At 34.4% G+C, this 20,870-nt stretch overlaps 1 protein-coding gene across 1 annotated transcript in view; it reads right to left on the reverse strand.

The window, feature by feature from the left end:
- Positions 1-4,483: 4,483 nt before the first annotated feature.
- The window catches only part of LOC144373295 (axin interactor, dorsalization-associated protein-like), a 40,025-nt gene continuing 23,638 nt past the window's right edge, over positions 4,484-20,870 (reverse strand). The window contains exons 8-10 of the mRNA XM_078036390.1: positions 7,178-7,300; positions 5,429-5,551; positions 4,484-4,620 (exon numbers count right to left, since the gene is read on the reverse strand). Of these exons, the coding sequence (XP_077892516.1) occupies positions 4,499-4,620; positions 5,429-5,551; positions 7,178-7,300 (368 nt within the window). The 3' untranslated portion in view covers positions 4,484-4,498. The remainder of the gene's footprint in view (positions 4,621-5,428; positions 5,552-7,177; positions 7,301-20,870) is intronic.

The raw sequence follows: 20,870 nt of genomic DNA on the forward strand, positions 1-20,870 counted from the left end.
CTGTTGATTCATTGGATCGTCATGAGATTTTGTGCCATTGGGGAAGCATGTAAACGCACTCTCAGAACTGAAGATAGTGACTTGGCAGCATATTCCCTGTTGCTCACTGTTAAGGAGGCTGGACCTTGGTCAACTGTGGACTTCTACAGAGGATTTCTTTTACTTGTGAGAAGTCTTGTGGCTCTATTTTTGTAGCACATTCATGTACTTTTTTCTAACCACTGTCCATGTGAGAATGCTTTTCTGAGAATGAGTTTACATTAGTAGCAAGAGTTACTGCTTTTGCCATTATTGCATTGTAACAGTAAAATATAAGGTGGTATGTTGTGTCTATAAAAAATAAGGAAATTTCTTTTTAAAAATGTACACAACACACTCTTCTCTTTTTCATACCTTCCCACTGATTTTCAAGGAATATGATAAAAAAATTAGAAAAGTATAATCCTCTAAGAATGAATGAAACTCTAAGGCTTATAATGTCTTTACTCAGCAACTACGGGCTGAATTAAATTCTTTTTTTTGATAGATACTCAAACATATTTTATTTAAAAAACAATTAAAGCAAGTCCTGGATCTGTAACTACTGTCTTTAAAACAATGTTTCTAAGAACTAGCTCTCCAGAACTGTAATTTTAATTACGGCAATTTTAACAGTACATTTTAAGAGGTTTAAGATTTAAATAAAATTATAAAAGCCTGATACTTTTGTTTACTGCTAGACCATATTCTTCCATTATTTTAAATTCTAGAAAGTAATAGGATTGTTGAAACCTAGAACATAACATATCATTGTTTTTTTATGTCCCCTAAGTATTCTCAAAATAGGGGCAAAAGCTTCAGTGTGAAACAAAATCTCTGTGAAACAAAATCTCTAAACTACTGAAGATAACTCAGAATAAAAATGAATTCTTCCTAAAGGACTCAAATTCTATCTACATAACCTCCATTTAATATTAGAAGCAGCAGCTGTGTGTAAGAGGAAAACCATATAATAGCTTATGCCATTTTTAACCATGTAAAATAAAATTTAAGTCACAAACACATTTTGAATGTATCTTTCAATCTCTACAGGACACAAGGCAATGCTGAAGTTACTTAACTTCTAATTTTAAAATAGCATTTAAATAAAGGTGATGTCAGGTAGGAAGATAGATTTTCAAGAAAAGGCAGATTTATTATTTTATTCAAAGCAACAGTAGTTTTCCCTCTAAAGCCTTTTTTGTATTTATTCTATTAGTAAGTTATAATGCGTTCTACGTAGTTTATCTGAGCAGTTCTGAACCCACCCATAGTTGCCTCTCCTTACATCCATCTGATTGATTGTACCACTTCTGTAGCAAAGCCCAAGGTAGCTGCCCATATACAGGTTGTGTAGAGAATACTGTCCCTTGATTCAAGTATAATTTTGTATCTCAAAAGTTTTAGAAGTCCTCTCCAGCAAGTTGTGTTTGAATTTAGTTACTAAAATCATTTCATTTGTGAAGCAGTAGTGTTTCAACCTGAAAGTATTATTGCTATAGTTGTAATTATTGTCCAGTAACTCATCTCCTCCCACACTAGAAAGTAAATTTAAACAACTAATTTGTGAGATACAGATTGCTTTGTGTTAACTGCTTCAAGATAAAATCACCTTTTTTTTGGGGGGGGGAGGTTTGGTCATTCAGGTCTGAATTAAAGCTAAGCTGATGACAATGTTCAATTTAAGTTTGTTTAATGCTGATGAAAGACATTCATACAAAGCATCCTCTTTTTTTTTCATATAACCCCATTCTTTGGTGGAAGCTGGGGTTGTGGCTCAGTGGTAGAGTACTTGCCTAGCACAGGCAAGGCCCTGGGTTTAATCCTCAGCACCACATAAATAGAGGTTAAAAAAAGCATTCTTATGTGAAGGATGCTAAATGTTTCTTCATATAAATTATCACTTTGAGGGGCTGGGGTTGCATGTGAGGCACTGGGTTTGATCCTCATCACCACATATAAATATAAAGGTACTGTGTCCATCTACAACCAAAAAAAAAAAAAAGGTTTGTTTTTTTTAAATTATCACTTTGATATACATGTTTTATAGTATGAGAGAACAGAAAGAACAATGTATCCGTTTTGCTACATTTTAATAGCAGATTTTAAGGGAGCAACATCAAACATCAGTAACATCAAACAAAAAGGTACTGAGTACTCCACAGGGTACAGACTGCTGCCAAGCACCTTGGAAAGTTTACATGACATGGAGAAGATGAGGCCCTTCTCTTGAGAAGTTTACAGTCTGGAAATTTTGACTTCTCAGAGTTTCAGTTGAGTGAACATTTTATTAAGGCAAATTCTTCATTTCCTAGAACTACTGTAGACTGAACTATGTTTGCACTTGTGAAATTAACCCAATCCAGATGAAAGAAAAGATTAAATTTGGTTGATAATTCTTTCAGGCTCATATAGTTTTATGAGTCTAGTAAACAAAACTGACCTAACAGACAACTGAAGAATTAAAGACTAGATCTCTTGAAGTACAAGGGCTAAAACAACTGTTATTTGTTTTAAAAAGCAAATGGATGGTATGATTAGGGTTTACACTAGTTTAAAAATAGGCCAAGTATTGCATTCCCTTCATGCATTGTTCATTTAAAATAGTGAATATTAAAATATGTGGGTTCTACATGTAACCCACAAAAAAGCTCCTCACAAATCTTTTATGTTCTGTGTATCAAATATGCACCTTGTGTACTATGAAAGTTTTATTTATGTCTCATCAAGTTAAAAGTAATGTAAATAGTGAAATTATAATAGGCTAATGACCTGCATATTTTTATATGAATGTCAATATATCTAAATAGGAAATAAATGGCAGTCATATCTACCTATATTAAAAAAAATAAAATATCTTTCCAGATTTTTCATACTTGCCGAAGTCTGGCTTGGCACAAATCAGGAGCCACTTGTCAAAAAGAAACTAACTTTATTTTTAGAACTACAAACGCCAAACAAAACAGCTCCTCAGGGAAAAAACCCTCAGAGCCCAACTGCCACCACCGGCTTCCACAAGCCTCTCACCCCCACACCAGCCTCTCAGCCTCCCACAATCCTCCTGCTCTTGAGGCCGATTGGCTAGGTTGCATGGGCAGAGCCAAAGAAGTCACCCAATGAGCAGCTCCGTGGAGGAGCCAATAAGCTAGATGTTGCTGGGGCCGCTGTGAGCCAATCATCAGCTGGCAGTCTGAAGGGCAGGGAAACAGCCCAATGAACATCACCATCACCGCAGAGGAGCCAATCAGCTAGATGTTGCTGGGGCCACTGTGAGCCAATCATCAGCTGGCAGTCTGAAGCTTGCTGGCAGCTGGAAGTTTGCTGGGGCCCCTTTGGCTGTGGCTCTCAACACATACTCATCACTTTATAAAGACAAGGTATGCAGGTTTTAAGGTTTCACAATCAGTTGTCAGAAAAACAGCAGTTGTTCCTAAAGTATCTCATTAGCATCTGACTCAATTTTTTAGATGACATGATTTAGAAGACGTAAACCCACCCCAAAATTTGTAATTATTCTGAGAGAGATGGTTTTAATGTTAACCCTAGAATCATTAATGTTAACCCTAGAAACAATAGCAATGTGATGTAGAACAACTAATCAACATGACTAAAAATGTGCTCACTTTCAGAAAAACAATCTGGTCATCTGGAAAAAAAATCACAGCTACAATCTGGGGAACACTCCCATATAGGATATTGATCTGATCAAGGCACACTATTTCTAAGTAGAACTATCAGATGAGGGTGAATTTAGGCCAGCTCTAAGGACAGCCTATAAGACAGACCATAACTAATCCAATTTCCTTTCAAAGCAATCTGGTACTATCCTACCCACTTCAATTCAAAAGTTTGAAGTTAATTCAAATCAAAAGACCATATTGGAGCAAAAGTGAGCAAATGTGTAAATCCTAGAACATTCTTATTGCTGTATTAAGTTTGAAGATGAGCATACCTACCACAGCAGTATTGTTCCAGGAAGCAGGGTAGGAACAGTGGTAAATTAGGAAATAGACTATTAATTGCACAATTAATAGGAAAGTAAAAACAAGTTTCAAAATCTACAATAAACCTGTATCCAAAGGAGTCATAACAATGAGGTGCTGGACTTTAGTTCTGTGGTACAGCTTTGCAATGGACTCACTGGCCTATAGGTACGGCTCACTTCCTGCCTCCTGAAGGATGAATATGCTACACAGAGCTATGATGGTTTCTACTGAGTGGTAAAATCACAGAAATTAGACATTACTCATGTCAGAATCATTCCTTGTGCAAAGTTTGATGTAGATGAAGATAAAGTGGTTTCTTGGTCAATAACTGCAATTTCTTTTAAAGTCAGTGGGTTTCTTGTATCTGTAACCACAATAGATTTAAAATACTTTGATGATTGATCTACTCCAATGTTACATTCTCGATAAGAGGGACTAAGAAGAAACATGAACTAGTAACCATTAGAACAGTATGAATCCTATATGTATATCACTTACAGTTCTATTACAGTTGGCCCAGGTTTAATCTCATCCATCTCCATGAAAGCAAAACATTTGGTGCTGGTAAACCTTTTTGTAAGCTTGTAGTGTTTGAATTCAAAGAAGATAGCTGCACCTAAGGAATTAAAACAAACAACATAAGCCAGAGACCACACATTTCTTATGTGTCACCAGAAGCCTATGATTTTACAAAGTAACGTGTCAAACAGTCTGATGACACAACTGTTGATAACTCACTGTGGCTGTCACTCCAAGCTCTGGTACTAGCATGTCTGAGTGACATTTCTCCATATCATTTATTTCTACAAAGTACAACAAAATTGTATAGCAAGAATGTAAGTTATGTACACAGGTAGAATCATAAACTACCAAAGAATATAAAATATTAAATACCACAAGAAAAACAGAAGTTACTTAAGTATCAGCAGTACCTATAAAAATGGTTTCAATAAGCACCTATATTAGATAGAATAGAAATTTAAGAGTTCCTTTAAAAAAAATTCTACCTTATATCATTTCTCTCCCTCCTGAAACAACCACGCCCAGATTGTCCTTTCCATATTCTTACAAACTAACTGCCAGTTATACTATCTTTTTACCCAATGCATCTTATTGAAAGAAAAAAAATAATTTAACTGTTAGAAAGTAATCATTAGGTTCCTAAAAGGTCTTAAGGTAATTATTAGGGAACCTGCTTCCTTAACTCTGTATTATGAGAAAAACTTCCCTATCAAATAATATTTAACCACATTATTACACAACTAGATAATGCAACTGCTAATTCTCATATTTTAAAAAAATTGATTTGACTTTAAGTCAATATTCATAACTATGTGACATAAGATCTTGTGTTAAGTACACTATGAACACAAACCCAGATAAGTACTGTGTCCTTAAGAAGTCAGTAACTGATAATTACAAACCTTTGGTTAATTTTTCAATATACTTCTGGAGCTCAATGTCCACATTAAAATGAACATATGTATCTTCTTTTCTTGAAGCCACAGGAGTATCTTGCACAGGAGTTAAATCTATGCCATTCAGATCTGGAGAAAATTTTCTGCTTATGAGCATTCACATATACAGACGGAATATATAGAAACTGCAAATGTTACAGTTCCTAAAGAGGCATGGAAAGAGCTGAGAGGAGATTCTCAGGTTAAGAGATTCCTATTTGGTGTGAGCAAGTATGTGACAGTTGTTGAAGTTCATGGGGTATGTGGAGAGAAATGAATATAGACTGGATAAGAGACCTCATGAAGGGGACAAGGAAGCCTTTACATGGCCAAGTGGACAAAACTTGATCTTCATAGTGAAGTGGTAAAAAGAACAAACATGTTTTTCTTAGGGAATAGCCCACTATATTTTTCTATGCAAAAAAAAATCTGGAGTATTTAATTTGCCACAATGGAGCTCTGCCACCAATTTCTAACTTTGATCAAGTATGACTTATTTAGAAAAGCCTTTAAACCTAACATTATCATAATTTCCCTGTTAAGAACCAAAAATGGATGAGAACAGCCAACAAAAACCCTTTTGTTAATGAATAATTTTTCATATATATTATCTAAATTCTGGTTATACTGTTTACAACATACCCTGAATTTACAACAACCAGATGGTACGTTATATATAGTTTTAATTTTCTGGTTTTTAAAATCTCAGTTTAGTCAAATGCAACATGGACTCATTTAATAACTCCTCAGTGTTTATGTGTTATTCATTTATGTGTCTCAAAAAGCTCAAAAACAATTTAGTACATTTAATAATTAAAAAATATTTACATAAAAATATTTCAGTTTAACATATGCAAAGGTAATTTAACATTTACAACATCATTAAATATTTTTGTGTTTTAAGTATACTTTCTGAATGAGTATGCAGTTTTACAAATGGCCTATCAAACAATGTAAATATTTTCCAGTATACTATATATTTGATAACAGGTAACATCGGAATTTAAAAGTGTACCAGTATTAGTGCTGTGGATTCTGTTCTTTAAATAAATGTTTTTCTTTGTGGTCAATTGATAAAAGTTCCTCCATTTAATTTCAGCACCAATCTGTTCCTTTGGTGCAAAACTATAGATTAAAATAAGCCGTTTGTACTAACTATAGTTATTTCTGTAAAATGGTATAATTTATTCCTTAATCACATCATCATCCCACGGGATTGCTTTCAGGGCATGGATGTTATGGACGCACCCTACTTCCCTGTCCCCTTATTTTCATCTGCCTCTGTAGGACTCACCTAAGTAGATACCTCAGTAGCACAGGAAGAAGAAGGGGTTGAAGCAGGAGAGATGGGAAAACAGGACATTGGGCTTTGTGGAGAGAAATGAATATAGACTGGGTAGGAGAAGGTGAGGGGTGCTATTGTTAATCTACATCCTGAAGGCTGTAGCTGCTTTTAAGGACAATGTGTATGTTTAGTCTGCACGTTAGATGGAATCTGAAGAGCAAAAATCTATACAAACTCAAAAGCAAAAGTGAGTGTATAAGTAGGAAATATTTTTTGTAAGTCTTTCGAACTATGTTCTGTTATGATCTCTTCTAGGATTTTGCCTCATTATAGAATGCATTAAAGTAAGTTGTCACATATACAAGATCATCCCCTGTCAAAAACTTTGTCCCATATGAGAAAAAACATAATGCAATTTGCCAGTTATTTACCCTTTACACTAACTGTAATATAGGGATCGATGCACTGTCCAGCGTCTTTCAGACCAATTTTCTCAATCCTGATAGTGAGTAATGTCATTCCCGGTTCTGATGGCAACCTTGGTAATAAAGTACCTGGCAACAGAGAAACCTCAATAAAAGTTAGCTCCACCAATAATGCAGAGTAAATACTTTGACAAACAGAAGATATAGCCTACCTCTTAGGAACTAGCTAGGCATTATGTATTTTTATTTCCAAAATTCATGAACATCTGATGTTATACATTTTTAGAAAAATATTTAAATTTACACATAATATATCTGCATTTCCCAACCATACAATCACCTTTAAGCAGAAATAATAATTTCTATAATAATAGTATATAGTATGTATAATAAAAGTATGTTAAAAACATCACTTGAGGAAGCCCAATGATACCTAATAGTATAATATGCTCACATAATATTTATATTCAATATGTACTTCTATATTATATTCAGCATCTTAATATGAAGTGGTAGAACAAAGACAAGAAAAGCTTTTAAAATACTTGTTATACTGTTCTAAAGTCTGAGACATTTAATATCACAGTTGATCAATACATTCTTCTCTTTAGTTACTCCTAATAAAGAAAATAATTTACAATTTGATATTTATGTTTTAATTTAACTATATAGTCTAACTTCTATTCTTCATTCTATTTTGTATGATTTATTCCCTCAGAAATTAGTACTATACAGACTGACATATAAAATGGCCATTTGTATAACTGAACATTTTTTCCAAAACCAACTAAAATTTTTAAAACTAAAACCCACCCAGAACAACATGACAACATTCACCCACCAAGAACATATGAAGGAAGAAATCAACTGTTCAGTATGTTCCCTTTTTTGAAACTACCAATAGAGAACAGATGCAAATAAGCTGATTTTAATCAAGTATGTATACAGAACCTCAAAATACACTTAACAAAAGATTTTGGTTGATGTTTTTCAAGTTTCTATTCAACAATTTGTTATGCTACTTTTAATGATGAGTTATTTGAAATACATGAAGTAATCAACACACTACATTTGAAAATACACATTTGATTGATGGCAAATGTGGCTTGAGGAAATTTTGGGAGGTGATGGGAATGTTCTGAACTTGTATAGTGATGGCAGATGCAAAACTCTATAGAGGTGTCAAAAATCGATGAATTTTATACTTACAGAAGGGAAATAGTTATGAAATGCAAATTGTACCTCAACAGTGCTGTTAAAAATGTATTACTTTCTAATTTAAACAAATATGAAGACAATACAGACAAATGCAATAATAGGAAGGCCTGGAGGCTGCATTCCACTGTTGCATTAACAAACCTAAATGGGCTCAGGCTGATATCATTAAATATATACATAATACCTTTTATGCATCTTCTTTGATTGACAAATGAGGGTACTTTTAGAAGAGGTGCTTGTACCTGGACATCTGGGATGAACTTCAGAAAGTTAAGAAACACTTCTGAAATTTTATGAAAAATGTGAATATGTATACATTTATATTTATATATATACATACATATTCATATGTATGTATATCATATATGAATTTTTCTGCAGAAAAGTTCATTCTATTATGTAGTACATGGCTGTATAAATATGCTACAGTTTATGTACACATTCTTGTGTTGATAGACATTTGAATTACTTCAAGTGTTTGGATATAGTTAACAGGCTATTATAAATACTCTTCTAACATCTTCTAGTGCCCATAAGTACCCATTTCTGAAACAGGGGAATCACTAAGTCACCTGGCATGTTACCTCCATACCTATTATGTAATGACAATCCATTTCCCAAGGTGGTTGTGCCAACTTTTATTCCTAGCCCAAGTGCAGTAGTGTTCCCATTGCTCCACATCCTCACTAGGTACTGTTTTCTCAGATTCTTCATGTTAGCCAATTTTGGTATAAAGAGATCAATCATTTTAATTTGCATTCCTCTGAAGATTAATAAGGTTGAGCACCTTTTAGAATAAATCAAATGTATGATTTCCTCTTTTCTGAAGTGTGTTCAATTATTTTGCTCGATTTTCTATTGAGATGTCTATCTTATTGAGCTGTAGGAGGTCTCTATTATTTTGCTGGACAAATGTTTTACAAATAGCTTCTTAGTAGTTTTCCTTTATAAAGACTTTTTGTTGAAGTAGAGCATATACATTTTAAAATGCACAAATTGTTAGTACAGTTTGCTGAACTTCCACAAAGTGAATACACCTGTATAACTAGTATCAGATCTAGGAAAGATATGATCAGCCTCCTGGGAGTGTCCTTCCCCCCACCCTATCCAATTCACTCTTCCAAAAGATAGCAACCATTGCTAACTTCTAACACCAAGTGTTAGTTTTGAATGTTAAGAATGACTTTTCTCTGCCATGGTGTCTTCTGATTATGATAAATACTTACTGCTAGTAATATTCAAATTTCTTAATATCTTCCTTTACAATCAGTGCTTTTTATGTCATATTTAAGAAAACTTACCCCACTCCAAAATCATAAAGGTATTATCTTGAAAGCATAGTTTTGCCATTCACACTTAATTCTATATGTCACATAGAATTATTGACTACGGTGTATAGTAGGAGCTTTAATTTTATTCAATTTCACATAAATACTCAATTGTCTCAGCACTACTCATTAAAAAGACTGACATTTTCCACCACTGATCTGCAGTCCCACCTCAATCATAAATCATGTGGCAATCACTTTCTGAGTTTTCTATTCTGTCTTACCGGACTGTTTATCCTCTTACCACTAATACAGTATCTTAATTCTACAGCTGTATAAAAGGTCCAGGAACTGCAATAAAAATTCAGATGAGTTTCAGAAAGAGTCTATCTTTATAAACTGCTTCTTCTAATTTATGAACTAGTATATATCTTTACATTTTAAAAATCATAACAATTATTTAATAGAATTTTATTTGACCTAAAAGCCTTCAGAAATAAAGACCTACAGATCCAGGGAAAACTCCTGTTTTTTTGTTTATGTTCCATGAAGAATGTATGGCCATGTAGAAATGACTGGAAAAGGGGGTGTGAGCTAATGGTAAAAGGCTGCCAGGGTCCCAGCAAGCCCTGTCTGGTCAGATTCTTCTTGGCCTCTCTGTATAGCTTTCTTTCCTACTGGACCTAAGGCAGGTCCTGTCTGGAATGAGGGTTTGTAAGGGAGGGGTAAGGGAGGGTAGGGGGACAGTAAGGGAATAGCAGGGAGGGAAGGAAAGAGAAAGAGAGAGAGAGTGCTTTCTAGGTTTTATCTCTGGCTTTGGGAGAGAAGAATGAATGGACAGGAGGGCAGGAGGAGAGCAGAGGCTTTGCTGCTGAGGTTGCTTTTGGGATTCCAATCTCCTTCAGTTAGAAGTTCTCAGCAGGCCAAAACCTCACCCTTTGGGCTATCATATTCTGATCTGACCCTGCCCACCTTCCCCCTCTCTCTCTCCCTCCTCCTCCCTTTCTCCTTTTAAGAAGGGAATGTGTAGATCTTTCCATCTTCTAAGATCTTCTTTGATTTCTCTCTTTAGGGTTCTGTAGTTTTCATTGTATAGATCTTTGACTTCTTTCATTGATTCTCAAGTATCATTTTTTTGAGGTTATTGTGAATGGAGTAGTTTTCCTCATTTCCTTCTCAGAGGCTTTGTCACTGATATACAGAAATGCCTTTGATTTATGGGTATTGATTTATATCCTGCTCCTTTGCTGAATTCATTTACTATTTCTGGAAAGATCGACCTTGCTCTTGGATAGGCAGAATTAATATTATCAAAATTACCATACTACCAAAAGTGCTATATAGATTTAATGCAATTCCAATCAAAATCTCAATGGCATTCCCCATAGAAATAGAAAAAGCAATCATGAAATTCATCTGGAAAAATAAGAGACCAAGAATAGCTAAAGAAATCCTTAGCAGGAAGAGTGAAGCAGGGAGTATTGCTATATGAGACCTTAAACTATACTACACAGAAATAGTAACAAAAACAGCATGGTTTCAGCACTAAAAAAGACTGGTAGGCCAATGGTACAGAATAGAGGACACAGAGACTAACCCACAAAATTACAATCATCTTATTTTAGACAAAGGTGCCAAAAACATGCACTGGAGAAAAGATAGCATTTTCAACAAATGGTGCTGGGAAAACTGGAAATCCATATGCAATAAAATGAAATTAAACTCATAACTCTCACCATACACAAAACTTAACTCAAAATGGATCAAGGACCTAGGAATTAAGCCAGAGACTCTTCGTCTAATAGAAGAAAAAAGTAGGCCCTAAACTTCATCATGTGGGTTAGACCACAACTTCCTTAATAAGACCCCTATGGCACAAGAATTAAAACCAGGAATCAATAAATGGGATGGATTCAAACTAAAAAGTTTTTTTGTCAGCAAAAGAAAACAATCCGTGAGGTGAACAGAGAGCCTACATCCTGGGAGAAAATTTTTACCCCTCACACATCAGATAGAGCACTAATCTCTAGGGTATATAAAGAACTCAAAAGCTAAGCACTGAAAAAACAAGTAACCCAATCAAAAAATGGGCCAAGGACTTGAACAAACACTTCTCAGAAGAGGATATACAATCAGTCAACAAATATATGAAAAAATTTTCAACATCTCTAGCAATCAGAGAAATGCAAATCAAAACTAAGATACAACTCCAGTCAGAATGGCAGCTATTATGAAGACAAACAACAATAAGTATTGGAGAGGATGTGGGGAAAAAGGCACACTCATACATTGCTGGTGGGACTGCAAATTGGTGCAGCCAATCTGGAAAGCAGTATGGAGATTCTTTGAAAATCTGGGAATGGAACCACCATTTGACCAAGCTATTCCTCTCCTTGGACTATACCCAAAGGACTTAAAAACAACATACTACAGGGACACAGCCACATCAATGTTTATAGCAGCACAATTCACAATAGCTAAACTGTGGAGCCAACCTACATGCCCTTAAGTGGATGAATGGATTTTAAAAAATGTGGCATATATACACTATGAACGTTTTTAAAAGAGAATAAAATCATGGCATTTGCAGGTAAATGGATGGCATTGGAGAAGATAATGCTAAGTGAAGTTAGTCAATCCCCCAAAAACAAATGCCAAATGTTTTCTCTGATATAAGGAGGCTGACTCATAATAGGGTAGGGAGGAGGAGCATGGGATGAATAGATGGATTCTAGATAGGGAAGAGGGGAGTGAGGGAAAGCAAGGAGGCAGGGGATTAGCCTCCTAATGAATGTGATGGACATCATTATCCAAAGAACATGTCTGAAGACACAAATTGGGTGTCAACCTACTTTATATAGAGAGATACGAAAAATTGTGGTATATATGTGTAATAAGAATTGTAATGCAAAAAAAACCAAGTACATGAATAACGTGAATTGGCGTGAACATACTTTATACAAAGATAAAAAAATTGTGCTCTATATGTGTAATAAGAATTGTCCATTGTCGTGTATTAAAAAAAATAAAATCAATAAAAGGAAAAGAAGGGAATGGGGAGTGGGTAGGGAAAAACTGTGGAATGAACCCAAACTAACTTTCCAATGCACATATGTGAATACACTATAATGAAACTCATCATTTTGAATATCTATAAGATACTAATTTTAAAAAATGTAAATAAATAGATCAGTAAAGTGAATGAAAGGGAACAGTGGGAGGGAGGATGAGGAGGGTGAAGAGACTGAACTGGAGCAAATTATATTCCATGCATTTATAATTAGTCCAAATGAATCTAATGTCAAGAATAACTATTATGAACAAATGAAAAAAAGAATAATGACTTCACTGTTTTTATAAAATGCATTCTCATAAACAATTCAATTGAGAGAAATGAAAAAAGTAAAAGAGAATATATAATTCAACATCTCACAAACCATAACAATTATTAAGTCACTCTTCCATCTTTTTCTCTAATTTCAAGATGGCTCCAGTTTCATTTTCTTTTGATATTCTTTTATTTTTTCAACAAAGGTTTATTTTCTACATAAAATTCTTATATTTCTTTTGTTGAATTTATAATAAGGTCCTTGATATTATTTAATGCTACTATAAATATTATAATAGTTCATTTTCTAAGCAACTATTACTTGTTTGAGATAGAATTGATTTGTCTGTACAGATTTTATATCCAGGAACCGCATTATCTTATTAATGAGTTATGAATAGGTTTTTGCATATATTCTCTATATATTCATAAATATGCAAATAAAGAACATCCCCTCTTTTATATTTCATTTTCTTGTCCTAGTGCAGTAGCTAGGGCTTCCAAAACAATGCTGATGAAAAGAAGTAATAGATAATCTTGTTTTGTTCAAATTCATCATTAAATGATTTTGGGCTGTAAATGTCATGTAGCCATGTTTTATCAAGTTAAGGATGTTTTTCTGTTCTTTGCCAAGAATTGTTTAAAATCAAGGCTGTATTTCAAATTTAACTGAAAACTTTTTCTGCATTGTTGACAACTTTATGAAATCTTTCCCCTTAATCTGCTAATGTGAACTACCTTGATAAATTCTGCTAACAATAATTTGAAAAATCACTCATTAGTTCAGGGAGATTTTCTGAATTATTTTCCACAGCATCCTATGTTTATTCAGTCAATCTTCATTTGGCAGTTACATTATTTCTATTTTTTTATCATTATAAAAAACACCTAAACAGAGAATCTTGTGTATATGCATATGTTTTCCCCTCTTTTTCCTGTATTTTGGGGGTGCATCTTCAGAGTAAATTCTCAGGAATGGGATTGCTAAGGAAAAAATATGTACTTATATGTTGTTAGAGAATGCTCAATTCCCCTCCAAAGGAACTGTACCATTTTTCTATTCCCACCAGTGATTAATAAGTATCTATTTCCCCTAAGACTCTCCAACAGTAGCTTTAATTTATGTTTTTATTAAAAATAAAGTTGAGTATCTTTTTATATGTTTAACGGGTATTTTTAAAATGTGTGTGTGTGTGTGTATGTGTGTGTGTGTGTGTGTGTGCACGCTCACGCGCTTGCTCATATTGTCTGTTCCTCTCATGTATTCTGCTTTGGTTATTACAATTAAAATTTTTCTTTATACATTAAGAATGTTGGGTTGGGATGTAGCTCAGTGGCAAAGTGTCTGCCTTGCATTTGCAAAATCCTGGAATCGAACCCCAGTTCTAAAAAAGACAAAAAAGAACCCACCCCACCCCACCCCCAAAAACCCCCAAGAATGTTACCTCTTTTATGTATTACCTCTTTACTACCTGTTTTGACATTCAAAAGATGATTGCTTTACAACTTTCAAAAAGTCTTTTTGATGTTAAGATTATTTTTTGCCAAGTTGATATTAAACTTGTTGTTACTTTGGGGTGAGTCAATTTTATAAGCTGTCATTATCTAGATCTTTCAGTTGAAATGGTAGGGCTGATGCTACATTCCTTACCAACAATCTTTTTGCCTGAGACTACACAGTAAGGTTTAATGTAATCATTATGCTTCAGATAATTTAATATGGAGGCAGTGATTTCAAGTCTGAATTTCTTGTTTAATTCAAGGTAGAATGTCAAACATTGTGTTCCATAATGAAGGAAGCTGACTGTAATTAAGATCATAGATTACATAGAAAGGTGCCTATTTAAGGTGTTTCAGAATGCTCTATGATGTGCTCTCTCTACATGGTCAACTCCTACATACTCAGTGAGTCCTAAATCTGGCCAGATTTATTGAACTCCCTCAGCCCTTCTTTTATGCCAACCTACGACATTGGTGCACATCTCTAATCATAATCATGTGCTTTTGGCTCTGTCTTGCTGACTACACAATAAGCATCCTGAAAGGTGTGGGAACTGTTCCTTTTGTGGTATGCACAAGGAATAAACAGATCTTTGTTGAAGAAATATTTTATTGAATGAATGAATGAATTTCCAGTTCTAGAGGTTATCATGCTCTAGTAAACAAATGGCTAGAGAATCTATATCAATGAGTGAAGAAATAATAAACATAAAAGAAGATCAAATACTAGAATAATACCATACCATCTATAGCTCCCAGGTAGATGAAAAAGGGTGCATGTTTTTGCATCAAATATAGAACCATGATAGTTGTAAATTGAGCCAATGCATTAAAAGGAAGATTTCTAAGTGAAGAATTAACATATCCAATTACATAGTGTAATATGAGAACAAGTCAACTACATTCATAAAATTCTAAGACTAACAAGGATAAGAAAGAAATCACTACACACAATCCAGTGTAAACTGTGCTATTCCAGCTAGATCATCTGCTCTCAGATCTAGAGCAAAGATCAGAAGAAATGTTCTTCCACATGGAACTGCTATGTAAATAAGAAATAGCTAACACTTGTGAGTATTTGTGTTGTGCCACATACTATCCTACTCCTCTCATCTAATCCTCACAACAATAGTTTAGTTCTATTTTTCAGAGGTGAAAAGTGAGGCATAGAAAAACAAATTATCCATAATCACACAGCAGTTTGGCTACAGAGTCCATGCTTTTAACCATCATGTCTCATTTTAACATTTTTATTTTAATTGTCCCTAAAGCCTTAAAAGGAACTGCAGGAGAACCTCCCCATCTCAAGCTTCTGCAAAGTTCCTTTTGCCATGTAAACATAACAGTCACAGGTTCCCAGGATTAGAATATAGACATTTTTGTGAGGCCACTATTTGTGCCTCATACTTTTAAATATGGAAAACTCTAAATGGCTACAGCTGTCCAAACCAAGTTTTCAATAACATCCCAGGGATGTTATTGAGCTGTCACTAAGAACTCCCAAGTAAGGGATTGATTAAAAAATAGTAACATTTGAACTTTGTACACTGAGCAGTGCACATTCACAGGAATGGACAGAGACTGAGAAGCCCAGAGAGCAATATGATAGGTCTTTAACACTCATATAGCAGTGAGCAGCAGGACTGTGTTCATTTGCTTAATTCCACTTTCAGTTTTTACTGCAAGACAAAGGAAGCCATTGGTAGCTGGTGAGCCCCAAGTTGTACTGAACACAGAAAGCACGTCTTTTTCTGACTTATCTGCCCCCAACCACCTCTTATGCACCAACCAGAGCAAGCATGCTCTCACTGGTGTCAAAAAGAGTTGGAAGGAATTACTGAATTTAGTGTGATTTTCTGTGAGAGGAAGATTCTAAGCCTAAACCTAAAGACAACTCTGATAAAATAATGACAATGAATTGGAAGTTTTGGAACCATTTTACCACACTACTGTAATAGGGGATACCAAAAAGTCCATCTTGTTGATGGAAACTGTTTATTAACAGGTGGTACTTGGGTAAAAACTTAAGTTGCTCTATTTCATTGTGCTTCATCTGTGGAAAACAATTTATGAAGGTAGCTATGGATCCCCCAAATGGCTGTTTGTTAAACATAGACAAGTTTGCTTAAGAATGTTTTAAAAACTGTGTAAAAGCATCTGACCTAGCCAAGAATGTTACAGCAACTGCCACTGTGGAGAGGAAAGGGAATTGTGCAAGTAAGGCCTCTGCCTCTGCTGGGCACCCAACAGCACTGACACAGACCGAGCAATGAAACACCACTGTACCTGCAACAGGTACAGAAAAACAATGGGAGAACATCTGAAGCCCCTCACCCCCCCCCCGCCCATAACTTCTTTGTTCCAAGAGGGTGCTGAGAAAAATGAAGGTCTAAGTATCAAGTAGGATGGCCTCACATTCAATAGTCTCTGTGTAGCCATAGAGATCATGGAGAATCAGACAATAAAAGGACCACCAACCCGAGGATGAGTCTGGAGTGACATGGATATGAAGGTCAGTGGGATCCTTAAGGCCCTGTCCTCACATGCAGAAGAGGAAGTCATTCTTTTCTTTCAACTTTTTATTTTTGCTTTTTAAAATTTTCTATTGTTTATATCTCATATCATACCATAAGGACAATTTCTAGTCCAAAATTAAAAATGGCATGACAGTCTTTGTTCCAAAATAGTACATTATTGTCTAGGTAAGAACATTAAAAGAGGAAAATTACCAAAGATTATATTTTTTTTAAAACACTGATTTGAATTTGCTTTTTACATGATATTGTACAAATGTTTGTCACAGGCATTTACTTCAATAAGAGGTGAGTCAGTCTTCATTTTGCCTTGGTGCTTGGTGAATTAAATGTCATGAATAAGGAGTACAAAATTTGTTGTCCATACTTTTAGGACAGAGATGGACTTGATATCTAAAATGTAAACTAAGCATTATCATATGTGTGTGATTATATATTTATGTCTTCTTTGTTTTAGATTTATCATACTTGCAATTAAATTCAGATGTTTGATACTACCAATTCAAAGTCTGTCACACACATTTTTAAGTGCACATTTCTTTGTAATTTTAAAATCCAATAAAAAGGATATATATAAAATAATATTTTCTATTATTTTGGGATAATTTTAACATAATTTAAAATAATGGTATTGTCAAATCATTATTTGGTCATAACATTTTGTAAATGGCACAAAACATGAAATGGGTCTTAAAAATCTAGCAAGAGAAAAATTTTGCAATTTGTACTGCACATCTGCAATTTGTACACACATACAAATTGTGTGAAAATATGAAAACACATGCACAATTTCTTTTGGTTGGTAACTGATTAGTAGTTGAGGAACTGCTCCAACCTTTCAAGATAAAGAGTAAAATCATAAGAAGTTTATTCACTTTGAAATTATATTAAAAGTTTGATAAAAATCTTAGGGGTCATTAGCATTCAAACAATAATATTTCTAGGTCTGTCAAAAATTATACTTTATTAAAGTTGTTTGTATATAGGTTATATGAGTATATTCTTGTTTTTATTTTCTTTATTGACTGCTACTAGAAATATGTATTTTTCTGTGTTCAGAAATATGTGATTTGGATAATGGCTGAATTCTTAAGTGTCACCATCATATCTGGAAAAAAATAATAAATACTCTCACAAAACCTAAGATGAATCAGTGGGTATATGCTTCATACATAGATGCCATTTAGCATGCAAGGAAGAGTTACTACTGGTTTTGGGTTAAAAATTTGAGTGGCCAGAGGACTTTCAAGAAAAAGCAGGCCTGGGGCTGGGGATGTGGCTCAAGCGGTAGCGCGCTCGCCTGGCATGCCTGCGGCCCGGGTTCGATCCTCAGCACCACATACAAACAAAGATGTTGTGTCCGCCAATAACTGAAAAATAAATATTAAAATTCTCTCTCTCTCCTCTCTCACTCTCTCTTTAAAAAAAAGAAAGAAAAAGCAGGCCAGATGTTGCTTAGAGCCTTGATGAAGAGCCTACTCAATAGACATTTCCTATGAACCAATTTCTGCAAAGCTCTGGAGAAAACCTTTTGACTTCAAGTGACAAGATTCATGGATTAAAAAACAAAACAAACAAAACAAAACAAACTGAGCCAGACATAGTGCTGCATGCCTGTAATCCCAACAACTTGGCAAGTTAAGGCAAGAGAGGCCAGCGTGGGCAACTTAGCAAAACCCTGTTTCAAAATAAAAAAATAAATCAAAGAGCTGGGGATGTAGGTAGGTGGTAGAGCATCCCTGACTTCAATCCCCAGTACTACAAACAAACGTAGAAACAAATTATAAAAAAGAAATCTTTCAAAACTGCTTGAGAGTAATAGAATATTAACAAGCCTTAAAACTATTGAAAAACAGCTAGGAGAACTACCAGATAACATTGAATGGTATTTTCCTTTCCTTTCAATATAAGTACATGACTGGATGAGGGACTCTGGCTCTGACTGTTTGGCTCAGTCTGAGAATTTGAGACTTTGAGAGAAAGGATGTGCTCGGAGAGCCAGAGTCTATCTGCACACTTTGGTGGTATTTACTGTTTAACCCTAAATATATTCTGAAATTCTGTGAAATAAGGATGCCCTAATATTCATGGAACAGCAATGAATATTTTGTTGCAGTTTTCAACTTCCTATATGCATGGGTAAGAAAAAAACTGCACTTTAGCTGAAAATGAAATACATATTTGCTTAACTCTCAAGTTCAACTCAGAATTGAATATTTATGCAGGAAAGAAACAAGTACAGGTTTGATATTAAAGAAGTAAGATTCACTCTTCATTTTGAGTTTCAAAAAAACATTTTTTGTACATATCTAAGACTATATAAAAGATGAATAACCAATACAAATCTAGAATAATGTTGAGATTGCTAGGCTTATGTTTAGGTCACTCAGAAACGTTTTTTTTAAATTTTGTCTAAAATTGTGACATGGCTATTTGTGCACGTGGTACTGGGAAATGAATGTAGGGCTTCACACAGGTGAGGCAAGCACCCTACCACTGAGCTACATCCCTAGTTCTTTCTATTTTGAGACAAAGTCTCTCTAAGTTGCCCCCACTGGCCTCAAACTTGCAATCCTCCTGCCTCAATTTCTCAAGTAGCTAGGATTATAAGCATATAATCCTGGCCAGCTATTTTTTTTAAATTTGTATTACTTTGGTTTATCATTTAGAAGCTTTAATATTCAACATGATAAATAAATTTTCAGGTAATAAATAATAGGTTATAAATTTTTATCCTCTATTTAAATGAAATCTACTGAGATTACCTTAAGAAAATTAAACTACTATTTGGACTTAAGCCAGTTAGTGTTTAAAGCAGTACAAAAAAGTTACTGTCTTATGAGAATTGAAGGCTTTGAAAATGATAATAATGTCAAAGAAAGGTTCAACAATTTTTTATTCTTTTCAAGAAAGGTTGGATAAAAATCCATTTTTGATTTTAAATGGGAATAAACTACTCTTGATCATACCATATTCATATATTATACTTTATCTCATTAGCTTAACAGTAGTAGTGTTTACCATGTGTGTTTGTCAAAACTTATAAAGCTGTACATTAAAAAAGATGCCTTTTATATATGTAAGGGACACCTTAATAAATCTTTTTTTAAAAAGATCACAATAAGCTAGATGCTATAGCACAAGCCTGGAATCCAGGTGACTTGGGAGGCTGAGGCAGGAGGATCCCAAGTTTAAGACTAATCTCAGCAACTAAGTGAGGCCCTAAGCAACTAAGTGAAATCCTGTCTCAAAATAAAAAATAAAAAGGGCTGAGGATGTGGCTCACTGGTAAAGTACCCCTGTGTTAAATCCTCAGTACCAAAAAAAAAGTACAACAAACTTACAATTATATAAATTACATAAAATAAAGGTAATAAAAATGTTATAATTCTTAGAAGCACCCTGCCATGATAATGTAGACACAACAGCCTTATCACGAATGAAATCTTGGATGTCCACAGTATAACAATTTTTTTCCCATTCTACAATTAAGTTAAAGTTCAAATTGTCCTTCAATGACATTTTCAATTTTATAATGACACAGGCCCTGGAAAATATGATCAAAAATCAAATATAGCCAATTGAACTATATGTACTCTTTCTTACTTTGAGGAAAATAATTCATGGAATAGAAAGGTTTAGTGAGCTTTCTGTATCTCTGAAATAAAATACCAAAATGCTATATCAGAATAAAAAAATCTAATTACTTTGGGCTTAATCTTTCATAGCAAATAGACTTAATTTACAGAGTTTCTTTTCAACTCAGCAACCTGAACCCCATAAAGACCTGTCCATTTCATGACTTACATCATCTGCTTTAAGGATCTTGTTTGCTACAGAAGTATAATTAG

The sequence above is a fragment of the Ictidomys tridecemlineatus genome, unplaced genomic scaffold (assembly GCF_052094955.1).
Source record: "Ictidomys tridecemlineatus isolate mIctTri1 unplaced genomic scaffold, mIctTri1.hap1 Scaffold_35, whole genome shotgun sequence".
Classification (NCBI taxonomy): domain Eukaryota; kingdom Metazoa; phylum Chordata; class Mammalia; order Rodentia; family Sciuridae; genus Ictidomys; species Ictidomys tridecemlineatus.